Source organism: Aspergillus clavatus, genomic scaffold (assembly GCF_000002715.2).
Source record: "Aspergillus clavatus NRRL 1 1099423829798 genomic scaffold, whole genome shotgun sequence".
Classification (NCBI taxonomy): domain Eukaryota; kingdom Fungi; phylum Ascomycota; class Eurotiomycetes; order Eurotiales; family Aspergillaceae; genus Aspergillus; species Aspergillus clavatus.
In genome coordinates this window covers 2,080,353-2,102,693 of record NW_001517101.1, presented here as the reverse complement: position 1 = coordinate 2,102,693, position 22,341 = coordinate 2,080,353, and the positions used below count along the sequence as shown (strand labels likewise).

At 50.9% G+C, this 22,341-nt stretch overlaps 9 protein-coding genes and 1 pseudogene across 9 annotated transcripts, besides 9 other annotated features; 3 read left to right on the top strand and 7 right to left on the bottom strand.

The window, feature by feature from the left end:
* Positions 1–209: 209 nt before the first annotated feature.
* On the top strand, positions 210–605 carry ACLA_094750 (ankyrin repeat domain-containing protein; the record flags this gene model as incomplete). The annotated part of the gene is made up of 1 exon (XM_001273199.1): positions 210–605. One exon carries the CDS (start codon positions 210–212, stop codon positions 603–605), a length of 396 nt encoding a protein of 131 aa, XP_001273200.1.
* Positions 606–1,846: 1,241 nt separating this feature from the next.
* ACLA_094740 lies at positions 1,847–3,925 on the bottom strand (annotated as a pseudogene).
* A 1,030-nt stretch (positions 3,926–4,955) lies between these two features.
* ACLA_094730 (uncharacterized protein) lies at positions 4,956–6,212 on the bottom strand (the record flags this gene model as incomplete). The annotated part of the gene is made up of 2 exons (XM_001273198.1): positions 4,956–5,380; positions 5,450–6,212. The coding sequence occupies 2 exons, from the start codon at positions 6,210–6,212 to the stop codon at positions 4,956–4,958; spliced, it is 1,188 nt and encodes a 395-aa protein (XP_001273199.1).
* Positions 6,213–6,251: 39 nt separating this feature from the next.
* Positions 6,252–6,283: a microsatellite.
* Positions 6,253–6,283: a microsatellite.
* Positions 6,284–6,397: 114 nt separating this feature from the next.
* Positions 6,398–6,423: a microsatellite.
* Positions 6,424–7,236: 813 nt separating this feature from the next.
* Positions 7,237–7,262: a microsatellite.
* Positions 7,241–7,272: a microsatellite.
* A 63-nt stretch (positions 7,273–7,335) lies between these two features.
* Positions 7,336–9,024, bottom strand: ACLA_094720 (M28 family metallopeptidase; the record flags this gene model as incomplete). Its single annotated transcript, XM_001273197.1, has 3 exons — positions 7,336–7,461; positions 7,566–8,707; positions 8,772–9,024. 3 exons carry the CDS (start codon positions 9,022–9,024, stop codon positions 7,336–7,338), a joined length of 1,521 nt encoding a protein of 506 aa, XP_001273198.1.
* A 1,392-nt stretch (positions 9,025–10,416) lies between these two features.
* On the top strand, positions 10,417–10,872 carry ACLA_094710 (uncharacterized protein; the record flags this gene model as incomplete). Its single annotated transcript, XM_001273196.1, has 1 exon — positions 10,417–10,872. The coding sequence occupies one exon, from the start codon at positions 10,417–10,419 to the stop codon at positions 10,870–10,872; it is 456 nt and encodes a 151-aa protein (XP_001273197.1).
* Positions 10,873–11,032: 160 nt separating this feature from the next.
* Positions 11,033–12,561, bottom strand: ACLA_094700 (NAD(P)/FAD-dependent oxidoreductase; the record flags this gene model as incomplete). Its single annotated transcript, XM_001273195.1, has 6 exons — positions 11,033–11,114; positions 11,170–11,715; positions 11,777–12,246; positions 12,305–12,352; positions 12,410–12,454; positions 12,508–12,561. 6 exons carry the CDS (start codon positions 12,559–12,561, stop codon positions 11,033–11,035), a joined length of 1,245 nt encoding a protein of 414 aa, XP_001273196.1.
* A 465-nt stretch (positions 12,562–13,026) lies between these two features.
* On the bottom strand, positions 13,027–15,324 carry ACLA_094690 (acyl-CoA oxidase; the record flags this gene model as incomplete). The annotated part of the gene is made up of 2 exons (XM_001273194.1): positions 13,027–15,019; positions 15,071–15,324. 2 exons carry the CDS (start codon positions 15,322–15,324, stop codon positions 13,027–13,029), a joined length of 2,247 nt encoding a protein of 748 aa, XP_001273195.1.
* Positions 15,325–15,597: 273 nt separating this feature from the next.
* Positions 15,598–15,660: a microsatellite.
* Positions 15,620–15,660: a microsatellite.
* Positions 15,661–15,697: 37 nt separating this feature from the next.
* On the bottom strand, positions 15,698–16,789 carry ACLA_094680 (phenylacetaldoxime dehydratase family protein; the record flags this gene model as incomplete). Its single annotated transcript, XM_001273193.1, has 1 exon — positions 15,698–16,789. The coding sequence occupies one exon, from the start codon at positions 16,787–16,789 to the stop codon at positions 15,698–15,700; it is 1,092 nt and encodes a 363-aa protein (XP_001273194.1).
* Positions 16,790–17,171: 382 nt separating this feature from the next.
* Positions 17,172–18,289, bottom strand: ACLA_094670 (sodium:calcium antiporter; the record flags this gene model as incomplete). The annotated part of the gene is made up of 2 exons (XM_001273192.1): positions 17,172–18,056; positions 18,122–18,289. The coding sequence occupies 2 exons, from the start codon at positions 18,287–18,289 to the stop codon at positions 17,172–17,174; spliced, it is 1,053 nt and encodes a 350-aa protein (XP_001273193.1).
* Positions 18,290–18,397: 108 nt separating this feature from the next.
* Positions 18,398–18,428: a microsatellite.
* Positions 18,429–18,715: 287 nt separating this feature from the next.
* Positions 18,716–18,740: a microsatellite.
* Positions 18,741–19,708: 968 nt separating this feature from the next.
* ACLA_094660 (putative amino acid transporter) lies at positions 19,709–21,463 on the top strand (the record flags this gene model as incomplete). The annotated part of the gene is made up of 1 exon (XM_001273191.1): positions 19,709–21,463. The coding sequence occupies one exon, from the start codon at positions 19,709–19,711 to the stop codon at positions 21,461–21,463; it is 1,755 nt and encodes a 584-aa protein (XP_001273192.1).
* Between the last annotated feature and the right edge of the window lie 878 nt (positions 21,464–22,341).

The following is a 22,341-nucleotide window of genomic DNA, read 5'->3' as shown; positions in this document are numbered from 1 at the left end:
CAGATCTGGCGCGGCGATGAAATGTGATCATACAAAGTTCCATGAACCGCAGTAGCGACCTGAGGATCCCGATTATGAGAATATATGGTCTCCTCTACAGTTGGCTGCCGCACAAGCGGATTTGCCCATGGGGAAACTGCTTCTGTCACAACCGGCGGCAGATCCCAATCAACCCCCTAGGGGATATTATGGACAAACAGCGCTTCAGGATGCTTTTCTGGATGGAAGGACATATCAGCATCGTGCAGCTCTTGTTGAGAAACGGTGTCGATATCAATACTCCGCCCATGAGGTATAAGGGGTTCACAGCCCTACAAGGCGTTGCATTTGGTGGCCACGGCGATATCCTCAAACTCCTCTTGGACGCCGGGGCAAATGTCAATGCGAGGGGATCTTATTATAACGGATATACAGCTTTGTCTGCGGCTGCCAAAGGTGGGCATCGACAGATTGTTGAGGCTCTACTTCAGGCTGGCGCCGACGTTTCAATTGCATCTGGGAATACATTGTGGACACCTTCGCGGATTGCCATATTTCGAGGACACACAGATATTGCGCAATTGTTGAAGAAGCGAGAGGTTTGGGGGTGTCAGGCTGTTGACTGATTCAGGGCTGTTGCAATTGATGGATAGGTCTTGATGTTGTTTGGAGCCCAAGATCAAACCTCTAATGCAAGAAGTGACCCATCTTGCATGCTCCCTATAAAAGGCGCACGGATCTCTTTACTTCTTTTAATCCTATCATAGGAGTTGACAATGAAGCCATTACTTCTCTTTCAACTCATTCTCATGGCAATAAACTCTCGTGAGCGTGAACACATAGGAGCAACATACTGATTGGATTATGGCACTCTGCAAATACTAGATCTAGATTCATGATAATAATGTGAGCAACTATCTGCATGCATTTATCACCACCTCAGCTAGCTTTTGCCTGAAGTTTACCATTAAACTACCTGCTATTGCAATTTGATATCCATGATGTCCATATAACCTCGGGTTAGCCCTTCCTGGCTACGCAGAGCCCTGTCAGGTGGTTGTCCAAGGCACGGACTTATGTAGTCGACTTTATTGCTGGGGGCATATAGTGACTGCGATTCTTAGAAAATCATGATTTTCGTTCGAATTCGGGGTTTTTTGAACGGTCTGTGCTGTATTGATGACCAGCTCGTTTGGTCCAGTGTGGACGGCGGATCCATAGCGTTTATTCAGGGCTATGATATCGAGATGATTGCGACCTTGGAGGGCGGGGGTTTGGGAGGAATTCTAAACACAGCACAAATGGCCAGGCCTCGAGAGAACCAAATGCAAGGGATGATCTGATGAAAGAGCATTACGGAGCTCTAGCATTTCCCACGACGGCGGGTAGTGGCTCAATGCTGCGTATCGAGTCCTTGGAATCGGATCCAGCACACCAGAAGTCCAATCACAAGGAATACGAAGACTGGGCCCGTCGAGACAACCATTGCAAGAGCTCTTGGAGGGCTTCAGGTGCTGTGCTTGAAAAATTTCATATATGGAAGACGCTGAGAAAATGCGTCATACACAACAGCATGTTGAATCGTCCCCGAACTGGGGATACCGCGATGCCTCTGTCCTACCTCAACTTTCTGGTACATAGCGAATCAGCCTGCCAAAATCGTCAGATGGTACTTGTGACTTGGCGGCAAACAAAGGCATTGCTGAGGCAGGGAGAACAGACCGGAACTGAACAGAAGCTCCACGGTCAGGACTGCCAGCATCCTGTCAGTTCTCTCGACCAGTGTTTTGAATTGATTCATTTCAAATGTAAGATCATTATTACAGATATATTCATGACATATAGCAATATCCTCATAACTTACTTATGTGTGAAGCGCCGACAAAAGTCGCACTGGTTATAGACAGCCTTAGCAGGACACATTCCCAGCAGTATGCCCATGTTGCTGCTGGCAATGAATTTGAGATCTTTCCCTACTCTCTCTGCGCCCTTGGACTTTTCCTCCACCTGTGCAAAGTCAAAGCTATGTTCGGGGAGGAGATCGTACACTCCCTTGGCATATTCCGGCGCGATACGATACAGTTGAGCCAGGTACTTGACCTGGATCTCCGGATACTCGACTAGTTTGAGCAGACGCGGCGTGTTGGAGTGGAGATGTTCGCGGGCCTGGGCATCCATCACGCGTTGATAGAGAACCCGCGGCTGGTCATACTCGGACGACTTCCCTTCATGGTAGAAATGGGACTTTCGGCTGACCGTGTTGTCCGCCAACTGGTATGGCGCCTCGGCTGTATCAGGACAGACTTATGGGTGAAGCTATTTGGTGCATACTGCGGGTTCATCACATGGTTAGCATCCACCCTCATTTGGCTGTCAAAATTCAGCAAGGCATACAATGAGGCCATGAACGGACACTAGAGTGGTTCTCAGCATCAGGACTGCCTTTTGGTTCTTCTTTCTTTTTTCGCGGGAGAAGAATAGACTTACCGGGAATTTGGTGCAGATTGACACCAATCTGGTGGTACTGCGCATCACGATAGAAGAACATGCGGAACTGCAGGAGGGGATTGGGGCTGTCTCCAATGCTAGGAACTATGCTGCCGGGGGAAAAGGCGGCATGTTCCACGTCGCGATGGAAATTCTCTGGGCTCTTGTTCAACACCAGCTTTTTGAATTCTTGAAGCTGTATTTTTTTGGTTCACGCGTGGTTCGAGAAAGACGACTGTTCGACTACATGCCGGAAATTGGGTTTTGGGCCAGAATTTGGTCACGTCAAAGGGATCAAAGCGCAGTCTCTCCGGGTCAGCCTCCTCGGGCTTCATGACTTGAATATCCAGGTGATCTTCTCGCCCTTCTCAATGCCCTTCCACAGATCGCGCTTCGAGAAGGGTCCTCGCCCCCGAGCCGCAATGCCTCATCGGCCGTGAACTGCTTCTGCCCGTGGTCCGTGATAAAATGGCACTTGATGTATACAAATCCGCCGTCCTTGTTAACCCTGGTGAATTGCGTTACTTTCTCACGCGCCGAGCTGTTAGAGACTTGACTTACCATTCAAAGGTGTGACATCCGTATCTATGCTGGTTACGCCACCCGACTGGAGTACCATGGTCGCGGAAGAACATCATACCAGCTTGATTCCTGGTATGGGGTCAGCTTGGAACTGTCGAGGTAAACCCACAAGGCAGAATCCACTGGAGGGTTTGCGAGCAGGTCAAACAAAGAATTGCGGTCCAGTCCTGTGGATTGCGATAATGCGACACCCGGGCCCTGGATGGGATCACGGCAGAAGAAGACAGGCTAGGTCTTAATATTAGAGTGGGAGTGATGAGGCGAGGCTATGTCTTAGACTTATAAAGTTCAATCCGACAGTGTCATAGTTTCCTTTCCCAGTATAGAACTCGATAGCGAAGCCCGGAGGATTCCTTACATGATCGGGGTACTCCCGGCCCAAAGCCACCGTGGAGAATTGCACAAAGACGGATGTTTTGATTCCGGGGGATCACAGAAAATGCGCCTTGGTCAGTGAAAATACATCCTTGGTCGTCTCGAAATAACCAAGAGCACCACTGCCGCCTACCAGAGTTAGCTTTTAGCTAGCCTTCGCCGGACAATGCCACCTCGACTTCCAAGGATGGACCATGCGCTGCAGATTCCTCGATCGATTGAAGTGCTGCTGCTTCTGAAACAGAAAGGCATCTGACGCCACTGGCACACCACCGGCCGTCTTACTATGCGCGGGATCCGGGAAGGGGATACCTTCATCGTTGGTGAAGTACGGCCCATCATCTGCTCTCTTTCATGTTCCCTGGACTCCCGTCAATATGGCTACAGTCTCTGCGGGACCTTCGTTGGCGCGTTGGAATAGAGAGGGCAGTTGCATGACAGGGGGATAAGCCCCGACGGCCCCAACGGCCTCGCCCAGTGCTTGAAGAGGATGTGTTGCCATTGCGCGTGTCAATATTGGAATATTAGGTGATAAGCAAACGTTCTCAGGGAATCTGTACAGAAGCTTTCTAGATATACATAATCATGGGTTCGCTACTGTAGCTGTACTTCGTAAATTCATGTCAATAAAGGCTCCACAGGATACAATCAGCATCACGTTCGCCCTCACTCGCATGCAATCGAGGCAATACAGAAGATATTGTCTGGGGAAGAAATTACAGATTACCCGGATAGTGATGGCTTACAGAGCGTCTAGATCAGGGCTATCGAGCTATCAAAGACGCATCCCAATCAATTTGCATTTATCACGCTGAAGGGGTTGAGTTGAGACTCGATTGTGGCCTTACCCGCATGTTGGTCATGTCAAGCAAATCTGGTCCATGTCCCAATGAACCATGGTGATGACCTGGTTTGAGCCTGTTCAATTGAACTATTTTTGCCCGTTCCAAGTCCGGTTTGCGGTAGAATCTAGGATATTCGACGGTTGGATGGAGTCATAGGCAAGTCAGGCTTGTGATATGATCTAGCTCAACATGATTTTGGGTCGGATGGAAATGAGGTTTTGAACAGCTAGCCAGCCAGACCGGTATAGAATCATTTCTGCGATAATGCGATAAATAGCCTAAATAGTAGACTAGATAAAGATGCGGCACTGCTTCTGTACCTTTTGTCAGGTCGCCTGCTGTCTTTAGGAGTCAGTCAGCCCACAATATTTAGTCGTCTTCGTCGTCTACGATAGTTATGCGATCACAAGAATTTACTGGAAATAGGTTTTTCTTCAAAATATATCGATCGCAACAATTTCTTGTTATTGTAGCAACTCATCATTTATCAATTTTGGTATCACTTGGATATAGTTTGTTGGTTTGGTTGTATGCAAGCAACAAGTTCGACTTTTGTTATTAAGCGGCTGCTGGATACTATTTCCAAGCAGCCAGGTATGCAACATCCCCAGAAACGCCATAATGCAAGTCATCAGTCATCAGAAAATGGTAAAAACAAGAACACAAAAGAGGCAAAAAGTGATCAATTCACAGTTCCCACAGCGCGTAGCCCCATTCCCAGCCTTCACAGTGGCCAAACGTCCGGACGGGAGCCTCTGCCGAAGGGGTCGATGGGAGCGGGGCATTCGATCTGGGCGTGAAGATCACACAGTCGGCAACATCCTGGCGGTGCCAATGCTGTTTCCAGCCCGCGTTAGGTTGGTCAATGGCAGGAACCATGCGTACACCCTGTAGGACATCGTCGTTAATGTACTTCTCGGCCGTGTATTGTTCCGGTGCAGGATCCCGGACAACGCGGATTGTGTCCATGAACGAGGACTTGGAAGAAATGGCATTGCAGGCCAACAACCGCCAGCGATCTTCGCGGGTCGGTTGCGAAAGGACTTTGTGCAAGAAAGCAGGGCCGAGGAGGATGAGGTGATTGAAGTAAGGACTGTAGTCGTTTGGATCGTCTGTGTTCCATCGTCAGTATCAGAGCCTCCTCATCGAAAGTTCGCCAAAGGGGAAACCATGGAACTTACCATGTTCGCTGGGATACAACTCCCACGGATCCAGCGGTAACGACGCCGGCCGAAGGGCTTTCCACCGGCTGTCTGTCCGAGAGAACTCTTGACGGATCTCGTCGAACAGTCTCTGATATTCGTTGCGCATCAGGACCCAGACGGACCCAAACTCTTCCACCTCCCACGAGGGCAGCGAGCTGAAGAACAGCTGCCACATTTGGTTGATGGTGAAGTTCTTGTACCATGTCGACGACGAGGTCCTCTTGGATGCGGACGGGGCCGACTGATCGGCCGTGGGCTCCGTCCATTCGCGCGAGCCGAAAATGTTGCAGTATGTCTGGAGGCGGCAGAGGGCGCGCAGGATCCGTGCCTTTTCGATCGACGACGGTGTTGCCTGGCGGTGGGGGGTATGCGAGCAGAAGGAATCGACGACGGTTTGGAAGATCTGGTGCAGGTGGAGGAGATCGAGACTGGAGGCCGGGTCCAGCTTGGTCGGGATCGATGCCGCGACGCACTGTCGGTTCAGGACCTCGCGGATTCTCGATTTGTTGGCCGACTTCTCGGCATGCAGACCACTCGACTGGATGGCCATGATGGGTTCTTCCAGGCCAATGAGGCCATATTGTTCACGGACCAATCGGTCGAGGATCGTCCGGCGGGAGATGTGGTATGTGTTGCGGTATGTAGAAGACACACGGGTGAGGTCATGGAGGGTTTGGACGTCCGGCATGGACTCCAGGATCAAGATCCTGAGCTCTGCAGGGAGAGTTTCCAACGCCATGGTTGTATCAGAGTATGGAATACGATGAGTGTGAGGTAAGATGATGATGATGATGATGATGATGATGATGAAGGGCCGCTGATCATGTTATGTTCTGCAATGAGATCCAAGGAAATGGAAGAAGAAGTTAATGTGTATATATATCAGAGAACTACGTGAGTGTGACATCGGCAGACCGAGAAACCATATATATATATATATATATTATATAGAGAATAATAATAATAAAATGGCATAATTGCGGACCCAACGGTTGAACGGAGAAGCATCTGAAATTCTGATTTCTGAATCATACAGTCCTCAATTCGAAATTCCGGGGTAAAAATCCGCCCTACGGATGTTGCTATTCTTACTCCTTCGTCCTTCTAACGAGCTGACTAGTGAAACTGTGAATCAATCTCCCTACGACCTGCAGGATTAGCCACTATATCCCCACAATCCACTAATTCGACTGGGGCCGAGGATATCCATTTTCTCCCCTTTTTCCCACCGCCATGACGGCATCCGAAGAGGCGGTGGTGCTTTGGCCCGACCCGATTGGTGTGGCCTCGACAGGATCCTCTTTTCCTGTTAGGTAACATATTGCCTCCCAAGCCCATCATCTGACGGTTCTACCGTTCTAGATTTGTTTGCGTGCTTTGAGCCTTTGCAGAGATTTTTTTAAGAGTCATGAGGATCCTCTTGGCGACCCAGAAATGCCTCATCACCAGGCCTCATGGGGGATCCTGGTTTGGCCATTTTGCCCCCCTGGGACGAGGCCTTTTAGGTAATTGTTTCCATGGCACAGGTCAGATGACGTCAAGTGACCCAGACCTGGCTCTTTCCTCATTGTCCGGTCAAATTGGGTGCTGCATCGTTCCTGGATGCTGATTGGTATCAGGTGGTCTCATCTTCTTTGTACAGCCAAGAGGTATTATTTGTTGTTCTAGCTACATGGAGTCCCTATGAGAGTACCTTAGGGGGGGAGAAGTTAGGCCTGAGTACATGACGGTACAGGATTAAGGGGTTAGGTCCTAGGTACGGTAGTGAGCTAGTGAGCTAGTGAGCTAGCTAGCTAGCTCATAGGCACAGGCACCGTTGCATATCCCCAAACCAACTCTGTGAACTCTCTTGTCTTAGCCGGCTAGAACAGCAATGCATGTCCACGATACTTCCTCGGCTTCTCCTCCATTGCCTTGCTGGCGACTCCGGTTCGCTTCGGAAACCCTTCAAACGACAGGGCATACGTGGCAATTGAATGTGCAACCAGCTGTTTTTTTTTTTCGTCTCGTCAGCCATCACTGCGCTTTTTCTACGTGATCATGGGAAGTTGAAAAGAGAGCGAAAAAAAAAAAAAAGCCAGAAAGAACATACCTTAGTGTTGACCTCCCAAGCAGTCCGGTTGACGTTTCCCACATCATCACAGAGCTGGTGGTAACATGGGTCAAAGGCATCCCCGGCCACTCCACCGAACATGCGCTGCTCCTCCTCCGTCTTGATGACTTCCGCACCGGTGGCGATCCCACCCCCGGGAATTCCATTCCGGATAAATGCGTCATAGTCGCTCCGTCCGTCGAACGGAATATAAGTGAAGTTCAACCCTTGAGCCTCATAGAACTCGGTATACAGATCCCGTAGCTGCTCCGATCCGACCGGGTTGACGGCATTGGTCGCGTTGTACACCTGATACGCAAAGTTGGGTGACGCCAGCATGTCATAGTCCATGAACAGCCGGATCTGGAGGTTCTCTTCTTCCGAGAGCACCGATACATAATAATCCGATCCCAGCAGTCCCTCTTCCTCGGCCGCCCACCAGGCCAGACGCACGCAGTTGTTGACCCGGTACTGGGGCAGTAACGAGGCGACCTCCAGCAAGGTCAGAGAGCCCGACCCGTCATCGTTGATCCCAGGACCTTCCATCACGCTGTCGCTGTGCGCCCCCGCCATTACGCAGTTGTCGGGGTCTCCTGCCTGGGTTTGCGCAATGATGTTGGTCGTCATGATCGTTTCCACCGTGGCGTCCATGTAGGCGATGGCATCGACCGACTTTCCGTGCCGCAATCGATCGAGGAATGGCGCCGCATCGCGGTCGGAGATTCCAAAGGTAGCCACATGGTGCGGCGACGGGGTGCCCAAGGTGCCTCCCAAGCCGCCTTTCTCGTTGTTGTAGATGACCGCCGCCACGGCACCCGCTTGGCCCGCCAAGGCCGACTTGGTGCCAAACGGACAGCTGCCGCGACTGATAAAGGCGATGGCGCCTGTAAGGTTTGCCGGATAGTCGGCCGCGTCGCAGCCCAGGTTGGCGACGAGCACGAGTGGTCCGTAGACCGGCTCGTTATCCTTCGTCGGCGGCGTCAACCCCATGGGGAGGGCGGACTCGGGAACGCTGTGTCCCAGCACCAGGCGCGACTCCAAAACATTGCCAGTCACGGCGGGGAAGGACTGGTTGGAGATGGTGTAGTAGTCGTCAAATTCCTGGAGCGTCGCGTAGATGTAGTCCAGTGTCCCCAGATGGCCTGTGGGTCACGTGAGCTGACTTGTTTCTCGGTTCGAGGGGATAAATTCGAGATTCGAACCAACCTTTGCTGCCAATGACTCGAGTGGGATGGTTATATTCATCTTGTCCAAGTTCTGCAATGCGATACAGCTCTTCGGCTCTCCTGAGCAAGTTATCGACGTTGACCTGGCTCTGCAGTGCGGAGGAGCTGATCAAGTCCTGCCCAGCCACTGGAATCTGGGCCTCCGAGGAGCTGAAGAGAGGCAGTTGGAGGGCAGACACTTCCCCTGAGAGAGCCAGCACTGATGCTATCAAGCTTGATGTTGTGATGGTCATGATTCAAGTGGTCAATTGAAAGTTCTACGGAGTACAGGAGTGTCAACAGCGATGGTTGTCCTTGAGTCAAGGCTCCAGGGAAGTCGGTCAGGAACTTGTGGGGCGACGCTATCAAGCTTCACTCAGAATGACTAGATAGTAACTAGATAGATACTGATTGGACCTAAGAATAATCGTATGGCTGAGAGGTGGCTTGGGGTCTAGAAATCGCCCTGGACTATTAGGCTCAATAATTGCCAATAGTCAAGACTCGAGAAATCGGATCAACGGGAGCTTAACCCCATTCCTCTGATGACCACCTGACGTGTCTCCTTTTTTGTGCCTGTTTGGTGTTTTTGATTCTCTCGTCTGGAGATAAGACAACCCAGGATGATTGATTACCAGCAAGCACTAGCTGGGGTGATCTGCTCCTGCGACTCCGTAGATAAGTACTGCGATAGATAAGCAAGTGGATAGATAATAGATGATCTGTCCGGCTGTTGATAATGGAATGTTGGAGTAGATTTGGATCTCATATATCTCGTATCATACAGAGAAGTAAACACATTGAACTCATCCTGATAGATATCTCACAGGAGATAGCTTACCTGCTGTCCACACTGGGGCCTCCAATTTGCTCTCTCCTTACAACAAACCCTCTACAGTATGTCTTCCAGCATTGATTACTGACAATATGCTCATGAGTACATTAGGGAATCAATTAATGCCAGCATTTGAGAAAGACCAAAAGATCCACGCGATTAGGCCGTGGGAGAACGGGCGAGGATGTCAACGATAATGGAGGCTTCCGCAGTCACCCAACGGCCCCAACCAAGCAGAAACCTGCATAAACATCCTGTCCACTTCGCACCTGGCCTTCTCCTCTTCATCCTCTTCATCCTCTGCTCGACTCACCTACTCCTACGCTGTGTCTCATCATCTCATGGCTTGTTGCCGCCGGTGAACATCTCACGTGATCTCGGCTAAATCAACCTCGCGCACGCGGACTAGTAGAGGGAGTCGACGCCTTTCAGCGACCGGTGACCGGCAATGGGCGATCAACATCGTCGGACCCTTCTTCATCTTCATCCCCCGATTGAAGTCGTCGCAGCTGAAGTATGCGCTGTCTGACACGCCGTCCCGTTTGAGGTGTCCAAGACTCCAAAGACTCCCGAGACTCCCCGAGTGCAACTACTTCCCCCCTCGATCGATCGACTCGATCAAGAGAAAACCCCACATTGACGGGGCAGAGAGAGGAGAGAAAAAAAAAAAGGTTGGTTCTTCCCCAGAGGAGCAATGGGCGCATACGCATAACGTAACAGATATTTCTCCAACTTTCCCACCATGTCTCTGACACAAAGATATTTCTCTGACTAACATCAACTCTATTCTGACTGCAGAAACATCCGCGTCATGAAACTATTGGCAGCGACCGTCTCCCTGTTGACCGTGCCGGTGCTGGCCGGGAAATACGCGGCCGGAACTGTGTGCAACACCAACACCGAGTGCGTCGATCATTGTCTCGAGGGTCGCTACACCATCGTCTCTCACAACGGGGGCTTTGCTTTCGCCTGTGATCCCAACTCTGCCGATCCGGTTCAATACTATGTCGCCGTATCCAAACCTGGTATTTGGAAGGCCTACGCCCCCACTGCGACGCAGAAGACGCAAATGGCCTGCGATGCCATGAAGGGCGCCATGTGCAATCACGTCTGTTTCCTGTCAGGCAAGAAGAGTCTGGAGGACGACATGCGGTCGCAATGGTACGACACCTGTCGCGAGAATGGTGACCTCGAACCCATGTTTGCCGTGTTCTCACGAGCCGAAGATGCCAAACGTCGGATGGACTGCAAACGGGATATCTTCTAAAACCAACACGGACGGCGGAAATTTGCTGTATACTCTATGTTTAGAGGGTTTGTATATATTAGACGAAAAGCTATTGCAAGCAGATTTATATCATTGATGTCATTTCAAATGGGTATCATTCCATCGGGCAACATGATCACCACCCGTCCCCTTGATGCGGCTACAAATGATACGAGCGAGGATTTTCCACCTCCACCCCGAGTCTCTGCCACCAGCCTTCCACTCCCATATCCTCACGTCCACTGAAGGAACTTTGAATTAGCGTATTGCGGAGGAGAACCTGTGCAGAAAACTTACTCGGTCTTTTCGTTGATCCAAGGCTCGGTTTGCCCTTCCGCCGGGTTCGGATTGCGGAATATGACGTTCAATTTCTGATACGAGTTCAGCACCAAAAAAAAAAAACAACCGTGGGACTGCACTAAACCTACAATTCCCAGTGTCAGATGAATCCCGGCTAGCGGTGGTGTATATGTTTCCTGCGCATCGCGTCCCTCGATCAACGCCTGGATGTTTCGCGCCACCACACCCGCTTGCACGGATCCTGGCCGCGCTGCCTTCTGTGCTCCGGTATCGGCAATGTCCCCAACGGCAAAGATGTTGCCGTAAAGCTCATCCTGCAGTTGCAGAGTTGGTCGTACTCGCACAAACCCATTCTGTGGGTTGATCAACGACCCCGGTGCGGAAGGGGTCAGGCTTGTCAAGAGATCGTTGTTCGGTCGTTGCCCTGTCGCCAGGATAATGAATTCGGTCGACACCTTGGATCCGTTGGTGAGCTGCACATCAAATGTTCCGTCCGTGGGGAATCCTCCGGGCGGAATGGTAACACGAGAATTGGTGATCAGCCTGCAAAGTCTCAATCAGCTCGGATCGTTGTCAATAACACGGTCTCGTTGGAAATTCGCACCGAACTCCTAAATCATCAAACCGTTTCTTGATCAATTCGTGTAGTTTTTCATGAAATTGCGGCATGACATGAGCCCGAGACTGCACGAGTGTGACTTCCTTCTCCGGGTAGAACTCCTTGAGGTCTGTCGCCATCTGTACCCCGACAGCGCCGCCACCAACGATCAAGATGGACTTGGCCTTCTTGATATCCGCCTGGTGTTTCTGCAGGTATTGAATGGATGATACTTTATCATCATCCTTCATACCCGCCGGCTGAGCCAGACGAGTTCCCGTTGCGATAGCCAGATAGTCATATGGAATTTCACTCGAATCCTGCCATTGACGATCGAGTTTCACAAACTTGGGATAGACCGAGAGCACGCGGGCTTGAACAACGGCATGGGAGGAGGAACGAGGGACCGAGGAGAAAATGCCACTGTATGGAATGAAGGCTTTGTGTTCTTGGCCTGGGACGATAGCGAACCGTGGCTGTCCACCATCCTGAGTTAAGAAGACACTTGGTTCAGGCGAGACAGTTATCACTCACGAACGCAAAGAGATGATGGAAATGGCTATGCGGTTCAATCAAAACGACCTACCAACATTAGCCCTGCGACAGACAAGGTGGAAGGAAAGGTCATTGACAACATACTCGATGGGTCGCTGGAAGTACACGGGCAAGCTCCTGAGCGGTGGCCTGGTATGACTGGTTAGACGCAATGGATATCCCGTTGCTGTTAGAGAACATACCCGTCCCACGTAGGAACCACCCAAAACAATAATATTCTTCAAAGGCACAGCCATGTTGGTCGGAGAAGTCCAGTTCAGGGCGAGGGGTATGACACAGAAGATCAGAAATAAGAGGATTTGTCCCTCGATCCTGGGGACACTCATTTAAATGTCGGCACCCACAGAACGGATATACAGCCGGACCAACCAGCCTGAGGCCCGCTGATTGATAAATATTATCAGATCCAGCACTCTTGTTGCGGCATTTGGCAGATCCGACCATCAGAAGACCCCCGAGTCTCCGAGATCGATTGCCCCGTTGAGCTTAACCCCGAATACCCCGAGCCGCGGCCTGCTTAATTCTATATCCGGTCAGCCACAAGACCGCCAGCCACAGAATGAAAGTCAGCAGCCCCTTGAGAGCCATTTTGATTCTATACACCAAGATAGAAATGACTGATGATCGAAAGAAAAAAGCTCGCTGTCATTGAAAATACAATAGCTAGGATGACCGTGGCTATAAGTAGTCTCCTTCATCCATCATAGCATCGATTTCAGTGGCGGCGACCCTCTCTTGAGCAGGTCTCGGATGCCACCTTCCACCCCCCATGCGTCTTTCGCTACGTTCTCTGTATTGACGGGAAGCTGCCTCGTCCAGCTCATGAGTCGCTCATATACGTTCCCGTCTCGACAGCCCAATGCACTGCTCAGGCTTGCATCGGTAAAGTCCCACGCATCCGTGAGGGACACGATATCTGGAAGCAGCTCCTCGAGGATCTGATCGATGCGCGTTCGCATAGGGTCGAATTGGGTCGACGACAACAGTCCATCTTCCGTAAAAGAAGTGGTATAGTACGACTGTGTCGGGGTGATGATGCTCGTCAAGGCAAATAATTCAGACAGGCGGGAGAGAACTGGGAACACACTTGGTTCGGACTCTCGGAGCATGGCCACTCGGCGTTGGAATGCCTGGAGAACCATATACTCGGTGTAGGCGTGTGCTACAGGCAGTAGACGCATCAGGCAACGGTTCCATGCCTCTGCAGCGGACATTGATCTCTTTCGCCGACCATATTCCGTGTACGCAGCCGCATGGACTCTGCAAAAGCGGTGGTGAAACATCGCTAGAAGCGTGGCGGTCTGGCAGAGCTGGTCTGTTGCAAGATTTTTCAGGTGGAAAGTCTTCTTATGAGAGAGATATGAATCGAAGTCGCGCAGGCACTCTTCGACATCGGCATCGACTGCTCTTCCTGCCTGGATGGCGTCGGCCTGCTTGAAAAGATATCGCACCAATTGCTGCCACATCAGATAATTCTCTCCCTCAAAGGTTGTTGTGGCACATGCTGCGCCTACCATCTCGGGTAGTCCAGACAGTGCCATATAACCGTGTCCGCCGCACATCTTGCGCGCTTCTTCGGCTCCAGCGTTCACCGTACTCGTTCCCCAGGCTTTCAACCCGGTGCTGAGCGCATGTATGAAAGGGAGACGGGCAAGGTTGCCTTGTGCTCTCTCTTTCTGGATTTGACCGAACTGTTCATTAAACTCCTTGGAAACGAAAATAAGGGCATATGCCTGTGAGATTAGCGTCAGCAAGCGATAATGCTGAGATTTGTAGGCTACAACAGGCACTTCTGGAGCGTTCGGCTCTGAGAACATTGGCATGCCCTGCATCCGCACCACGGAGTATCGTGTCGCCACAGTCAATGGCTGAGCAAGGCCAAATGCAGCATACTGGATTATTATTCGCCGGCCCTCGAGCATGGCTGCGTACAGTTCTTTCTGAAATGATTGGCCGTGAAGAGTCTGAACATACGACCCGTCGCGATCCACTTGCGCGTACGCAGCCAGAAGACTACTGCGTGGCACCCGCACATGGCTGAATCGTGCATATCCATTGCAGGTTCCGTTATAGGCCATTTTCAAACCGACATCCCCCAGCTCAACACCTTCTGCAGGGGAAAAGTCATCGAGAGAGCGAATCTGCACGATGAACCAGTGCATGCCGTAATCCTTGCCACGAATGAGCAATCGGGCTGCCACAACGGCATGCGAGCAGCTTAAACCCAACCCCCCTGGCCAGTACTTGGCCGCAGTGATGGTTGGCGAATGAATGACAAAATCGCCGGTATCCTCGTCAAAACTGGCCGTAGTCTCAATTCCACGGAGATGGCTACCATGACCCAGTTCCGTCTGTGCGTAACAGCCGTTGATCGTCATTTGATCGATTAGAGGCAGCCATTGTTGCTTCTGTTCCGCGTTTCCATGAAACTCTATGGTCATACGGAATATCAGAAGGCTCAGTCCGTATGGTGTTGAGTTGGCAACTTGATATCGCTCCGTCATGTTCTCAAAATGCCGATGGTTGTATTGCATCATGTCATCGACCATTGCTCTCCCACGACGAAGACCTTCCAAGTACAACCCCTTGCGATCCAGCCCTGAGTAGACATGCGGTAGTGTCATGGTATCCCCTAGCCCTAGAGCCGACTCCACACGTCGGAAAGCTGCTCGTCGGGAGGAGGCATTGGCCTCACTGGGAACCAGTCAACGTGTGTTTGGTTAGAACAAAATACCAACTACCTACCCGTCGTGGATGACGCGAGTCAATATGCGCGAGTCAAATGTAGCAGATTGTCTGGCTTGCTCCATCAGGGTCATCTGCTGATTGGAAGCCATCTTTAGCCGTCGGACCCGAGCCGAAGAGTTTAGCTTCTCCTTGTTACAACGGAGGCAAGCCTTGTTATATACCCATACCCAGTAATCTTTCTTGGCTCCGGTGGCCTTCTGTTCGCCTAGCAAGGCTGTACGGGGAGGAGGGCCACCAGGCTGGGTGGCCATGGGTGTTTACCAGTTATCATGGCGAACAAGGTCAGGCTAGGCATGAGGCTAGGACTCGATGCCACTGTGAAGCTCAACAGCGCCCCTGACCCAGATTTCGGCCACAAGTAGGGGTGGTCATTCCGACTTGCGGCTAAGGGTGGTGTATCATGTAGGAGTGGTAATCGAAATTTCGAAATGTCAAAATGTTAAAAATGATGTGTCGTTTTGACTTTTTGGTCATTTTGACCAGATTTTTTGACATACACCTAAGGGGAAAGTCAAAACGACACGTCATTTTTGTCATTTTTGTTCATTTTGTCATTTTATCATTTTATTTTGTCATTTTGTCATTTTTGATTACCACCTAAGCCGCAAGTCGGAATCCCCATAGTCACCTTGCGGAATGGCACTGATTGGCCTCAATCACGCAGTTGACATACTCGAACTGTGCTTCGCCTCGCTTGAGTATCGCGATTTCGTGCCAGGCGCGGAACCAACTCTGTTCTCCAAATTTTTTGGCATGTCTGACGGCTCCGGTGTAGATGGCCAGATGCGATGGATGCGACTTGGCCCAGTTCTCCAGGTCTGATAGCGTGCGGAAAAACCCGGCGACACAAGTCTCTCTAGAATCTTGCGCCGTGTTCGCCGATTGTGCAGGTCCTGGACGGTTGGCAAGATAACGCAAGCCGGACGCACCAGTTTGCACCGGATGCTCCCACAGGTATTTCAGGCCCGCTCGCAGGGCTGGCTCCAAGGTCTCCTTGTATGCCTTGGTCTCATCGTCATTGCAGTTCGCCCAGAATTGGCCGGATCGGATATGCACGATATTCTCGGGATTGGTGCCGACGACATAATGCTTCAATGACACGGGCGATGAACGAGCCTTTAGTGCGTGGTCGTCCACCTCTTCCCTCTCAAAGAGTTCAGTGGCTGAATCGGGAATGCGATCGCGCGCCGACCCCCAGTAGGTAGCCAAGGTATGCTCGAGGCATGAGACGCCGGGCAAGCGCGCCAGCCCAGGTAGGTAGTCGGAGCCCGAATAGTTCGTTTCGAGGCGGGATAGCCGGGTGGTGAATCGTTCACACCATAACCCGATCGATTGGCGATTGGTCGAGTCCAGTTGTTCAAACGGGGCCACCAGATTGAGGCGCTGCAGACTCGCCTCATACTTTGCGGCATCATCCCAGTAGCAAGCCCACACGGTCGACCCGGGCGTATCATCTCCATCCAGGACTTCAAATTGTTCGACGGAAGAGGCCGCGATGGAAGGATCGGCGGTGATCCATGTTTGAATGGCCTCGACAGCGTCCTGGTATGCCTTGTTGTGAATCGGCTGCCCATTTGCACAGCTTTCACGATCCTGTACACCAATATAGGCCGTATATACACGTTCCAGGCCCGAAGGAAACTGGACCAACCATCTTGGCACAGGCGGCTTATATCCTTTGGGCTGCCGTAGCGGGTAGACTCTTCCGCAGCTCATTCTGAACTCTCAATCAATCCAAAAACTGCCGATAAAAGCTGATTCCGGGCCTTCTGGATAGAAAGAGGACTCTTTGGGCTTGTGATGGAAAGTGCAAAGTGGCTGGTTTTTCATCGCCGAGCCCTGCTTCAGGACACTTGTCAAAATGACCGTCGCCGGCATAGCTATCACTAGTGAGAAGGATTGTACGACCGTTCCACTAGCTGCATGGTTGATGCAGAGCAATCTAAGAAACACAAAGGAATACAATTCTTTCGCCGAGTTCAGCACAAGAGTTTCTCTTTCATGGCCTGTTGCGCATGAGAAGCCGTTGAACATCGGACAACGACCGACTAATTGGAATTTACACAGCCATAACTAGGCTACAAATCCTGGGAGCAGACTATCTTCGGTAGATAGTAAACTCAAGCCCCAGAAACACCAGATATGCAACCAGCAGGAGCACACCAGCTATCCTACCCAACCCGAGGAGCACGACGACGCAGAACAGCAGCGAAGATGTCCAGACTGCCACCAAATCGAACAGAACAAAGGTGTCGAGCTGATCAGATGTCTGACCAGCAAGAGCTACTACGCCGGCACAGAGGGTCAACAGAAAGATATTGCTTCCTGCAGCAGTGGCCGCCATAACGTTAACATGGCCACGGGAACCGCTGAGGATCGCAATGAACTTTTCGGGTAAAGTGGTGGCAAAGGACAGGATGGTAAGGCCAAAGACAGTGCCTGACAGATGAAGACAGTCGGTGATAGTCGCAGCACTGTGAGAGAGAAGATATCCAGCGAGTGATAGAGCTAGAAGGCCATAGAGGAGTTGCGTGGTGTGGTATAACAGGCTCCTGGTACACAACACGGGGGAATCTGCAGACTGGTTCCCATTCCCAATCAACGGGGTCTCTTCAGTTACTGGAATTTCGGGATCCGGAGGCGAATCTGCCTCACTGTCGCTGTCCGAGAGGGCTGGAGCAACTGCAAACCCCTGGTAGATGGCATAGAAAATGGAAATCACGTAGCAGGCAAACAGGGCGATCAAGAGGCCACCGACGGGTTTGGTCAACTGGTTGAGGAATGCCAGTAGGACGAATAGTGTCGTGACTGCAAGGAGCACTGCAGCATAGAACTTGGCGCTACGGTCGAATCCGATAGGATTGCGATCAAACAACAGACCAAGCGAAAAGGCTCCAAGAATGTTGGAGACGGTCGAACCCAAGAGGTTACCCATCGCAAGGGGTTGTCGATGTTGCAACAGAGCAGCCACCACAACAGCGAGCTATCCGAGTGTTAGTTTTGCAGTCCACAACATGCGTAGCAAATCTATAATAATTTTGTATTCACCTCTTCATACTCCGCGCCGGCTGTCAACAGAGCAATCAACGTCTGCGACACCCCCAAGGAACGACCGACAATAACGGTATGGTCGATGAACTTGTCAGCGCCATAATCCAGCAAGAAGACGCTAGCGATGAGCACGCCAGTATTGAAGATGATTGGATCCCAGCTCATGGTGTTATAATTGAGTGAGGAAGTATTTAGTAGGGGTAGCGTTCATCCGCACAGGTCGAAAAGACAAGGAATTGAGTTTGCTGGTGTGGCGGTGCATGGCCAAACCAAATGTGCATATATATATATATGTATATGTATACTCCGTATATATATTCATATCTATCTCAGTCTTAGAGGATTCAGTATAGAGAACCATAGCTATAGGATTATTACTGGGACTATTTGACACGTAAGAAGTGAATATGAATATCTCATCCAAGGCATTGACATGTTTCCAGCATTATAAGACTAATAATGAACCTCAGTCATTCAGGACCCTTTTCGAGTTGTCTCTCCAGTATCACGCTTTTGGCCCTGATTCTCTTTCGACGAGACCCGCTCGAGGAAGTCGGAAAGCTCGGAATTCGTACCCCTATAGCAGGTTAGAAAAAAAAAAAAAAATAAAAAAAAAGACTGCGTGTCAGATCGCGAACTGGGATTCCACCTACGATTGATCCCATGAATTCTCCCAGTCGCTACGTACTTCTCGGTCGTGTTCGTCTTGATCCACGAGAAACTGCAGACTAGAGGGCAGCACCGACGACCGGCGCCGGCCTGAGGAAGGAGGAGGAGGATGTTCGGCTTGTTTATTTTCTGTCATACTACCTCGTAGTGAATGGGCGATATGATAATGTATTGATCTGTCCAAATAATGCTTGCCCTCATACACGAGATGTCCTACCAATATAAAGGGAAGTCAGCTGGTGATGACTTCACCGCTCATCATCACGATCCAGAATTTCCTAGATGGGAGATATCCTCCTTCATGATTTCCCCATGAGATTTCAGATTATGAGAGACGGATAGCCAGGTACCTCCCTCCTTGTTACTTGTCAGTGATTTCTGGTTTTCCCCCGACTGCAGCGGTAATCATGACACCCTCCAGCCCCCGGCAGGGAGTATCTACAGTCTGGTCCTCCAAACTCTGCCCCCCTCCGAGAGAAGAGAAAGGGTATAACAACATTTCGGATTGTGGAATCGTCCCAGGGCTCATGACATATTGAGCTGGGATTCTTAATAATATTGTTGAACCGAGAATATCATCACTGTCGTTGTAGAGAGTAAAAGACGTCAGAGAAGTTGGTCCCGAATTGTGCACATAACTATGCAATGTCGCTGAGTCAGCCCACAAGTCATGTGGTTGGTGGCGTAGAAAGATCGAGATTCCTCAACAACAACGAAAGACAAGAAAAGAGGGAAGAGAATCAATCATTCATGGTCAAAATTTGACTACAGACAACGGAATTGCCTTCTTTTCGGTCGTCTCTGCACTATGCGACTCATCGTTCCATCAATAGAACTCGGGGACATTCCTTGACTGGCTCTCAATCTGCTAATTGAACATCGTTCGCTACTACTACTGTCAATCAGCTACTAATGATGGCAGACCCTTCCTCTTCCTCTTCTTTGTCTCCAGGGCGGGAGCAGGATCCCGATCAGCGAGAAGCCGAGATTCTATCTCAACACTTACATCCTCAATTCACGGGCTCGCTCCATGAGGAGTCTCCTTTCCAATCTCGAGCTGCCAATGAAGCCTCCTCCAGCACAGATACGCCTGAACCACAATCCTCTCTCAAGCTCCTGGGAGGTGACATCCATCGCGATCTCTACCGGATCGAAGCCAAAGCCAAACAAGCTTTGCAGGACAAGAGATCCGCCAGCTTCTCCCACACCTTCCGGCCACCTGATGATGCCATCGAAGAGGGCGTCGCGGCCCAGGAACCAGGCAGCTTTCGTCGTCATTTCGTGCAGCATAAGCATGGCTGGACCAGCAACGCACGCATCACCCCTTCCTTCCTGGATTTCCTCGACCTGTACGGCAGTTTCGCTGGCGAAGATCTCGCAGAGACGGATGACGAATCGGCGATAACGGAGGATATTGAGCAGGAGCCTGAGCGGAGACCTTTGCTGGGTCGGCGCCGGACGACTCGCGTAGCGCGTCCCGGAGATGCTTCTCAAGTCAAGACCTTCTTCACATTGCTCAAGGCATTCATCGGCACCGGTATTATCTTTTTGCCTAAGGCCTTCCGCAACGGTGGTATCGTCTTTTCCTCCATCGCTCTCGTGGCGGTCGCCGCGGTGACAAGTCTTTGCTTTCATCTGCTGCTGGAATGTCGGAAAGGGCATGGGGGTGGCTATGGCGATATCGGCCAACGTATTGCGGGACCGCGATTCCGATCTCTCATCCTGGCATCCATCGCCATCTCCCAGTTGGGCTTTGTCTGCACCGGCATCATCTTCACGGCGGACAATGTCCGTGCGGTTTTATTGGCGGCGGCTGACAAGTCGGAGAATTTCATGTCGACGAATGTTCTAATTGCGCTTCAGTTGCCCGTTCTGGTTCCACTGGCCTTCATTCGGAACATCTCCAAGTTAGGACCAGCTGCGCTTCTAGCGGACATCTTCATTCTCACGGGTCTTGGTTACATATATTACTACGACATCGCAACCATTGCCACCCGCCATGGCCTACACCCGAGTGTCGAGCTGTTTAACCCCGAGTCTTTCACCCTGACTATCGGTTCCTGCATCTTCACGTTTGAGGGCATTGGACTCATCCTTCCCATTGAGTCCTCCATGAAATGCCCGGATAAGTTCAATGGTCTCCTCTACACTGTCATGCTCATCATTACCGTCCTCTTCACCGCGGTCGGCGCTCTCTCCTATGGTGCCTTCGGCTCCGACACCAAGATCGAGGTCATCAACAACCTACCTCAGGGCGACAAGTTCGTCAACGCTATGCAGTTCTTCTACTCGATGGCAATTCTGATCGGCGTGCCTGTGCAATTGTTCCCGGCTGTGCGGATCATGGAGGGCAAACTGTTTGGCCAGATCTCCGGCAAGCGTGATCCCTCTATCAAGTGGAAGAAGAACATCTTCCGAACTGCGATTGTTCTGGGATGTGCAGTTCTTTCGGCTGCTGGGGCTGCTGACTTGGACAAGTTTGTCTCGTTGATCGGGTCTTTTGCTTGTGTGCCTCTGGTGTACATCTACCCAGCGTACTTGCACTTTAAGGCGGTCGCAAAATCTCCCCTGGCTAAGATCGGCGATCTCACGATGGTCTTGGTGGGATTCATCTTCATGATCTATACGACGGCATCAACGGTCTCTGTGTGGATCCAGGGCAATCAGTAGTCGCCATCATAGATAGCTAAGTAGTGAATTTAATTATTCTTTTTTGCTTCAGCCGCTTTCGTTCTCCAATGTCCCCACCCCCTTCTTCCTGGCCGAAGTGCGAGGATACACTAGGCTTCATGACTTCCCCTCGGAGTGACCGTTTGGATTGTACACATACTGCAATATCGGCTGTTGATCCCCTTTACAGACACTGCCATCTACAGGATTCACCATGGGTTGCATTACCCGTTCGTCTACAAACATCTATCAAGCCGCATCATAAGTGGATCATTTCCATACTATATACCGGCTCTTCCTTGAATCCGGTAGACAGCTGGGTACCAGAATCTCCCATACCACGTTTACATTCGCTGGAAAAAAAGGGGTATCTACGCTTATTCCTCTGTGTCTCGATCTGGACAGTCATGATTAGTGGGAGCTCAATTATCGCCTGATATGCAATGGGTGTCCTCGCTGCTAACGCCTTCGCCATATCGAGATGATGGAGAGTATGTCACCAACTCATGAGGTCGGCGCGTCATACCATTTATCACTACTACTTCAACTATAACCATGGTCAATTCACGACTCTATGAGATTAGGCCGGAGGCAGGTATGGTAAGCTGGATTTGGAAATATTCGGTAGAGATGGACGACTCAAGGCATCGGAAATCAACAGGCAGGTGGCCGAGATGCTGATACTGGTTGTGGGTATCGAAGGTGTTGGCCATCGATGCTATGAGGGAGACAAAAAGAAGATATCTGATTCTTGATTTGTCAGGCTTAGAGGCACAATATGGAGATCCAAGGCTTGTGTTCAATGATACTTAATGTCTCAAGCCACCAGACTCGGCACTGCACTGGCCAATGTTGCTGGAAGGCGCTCCATTTCACCT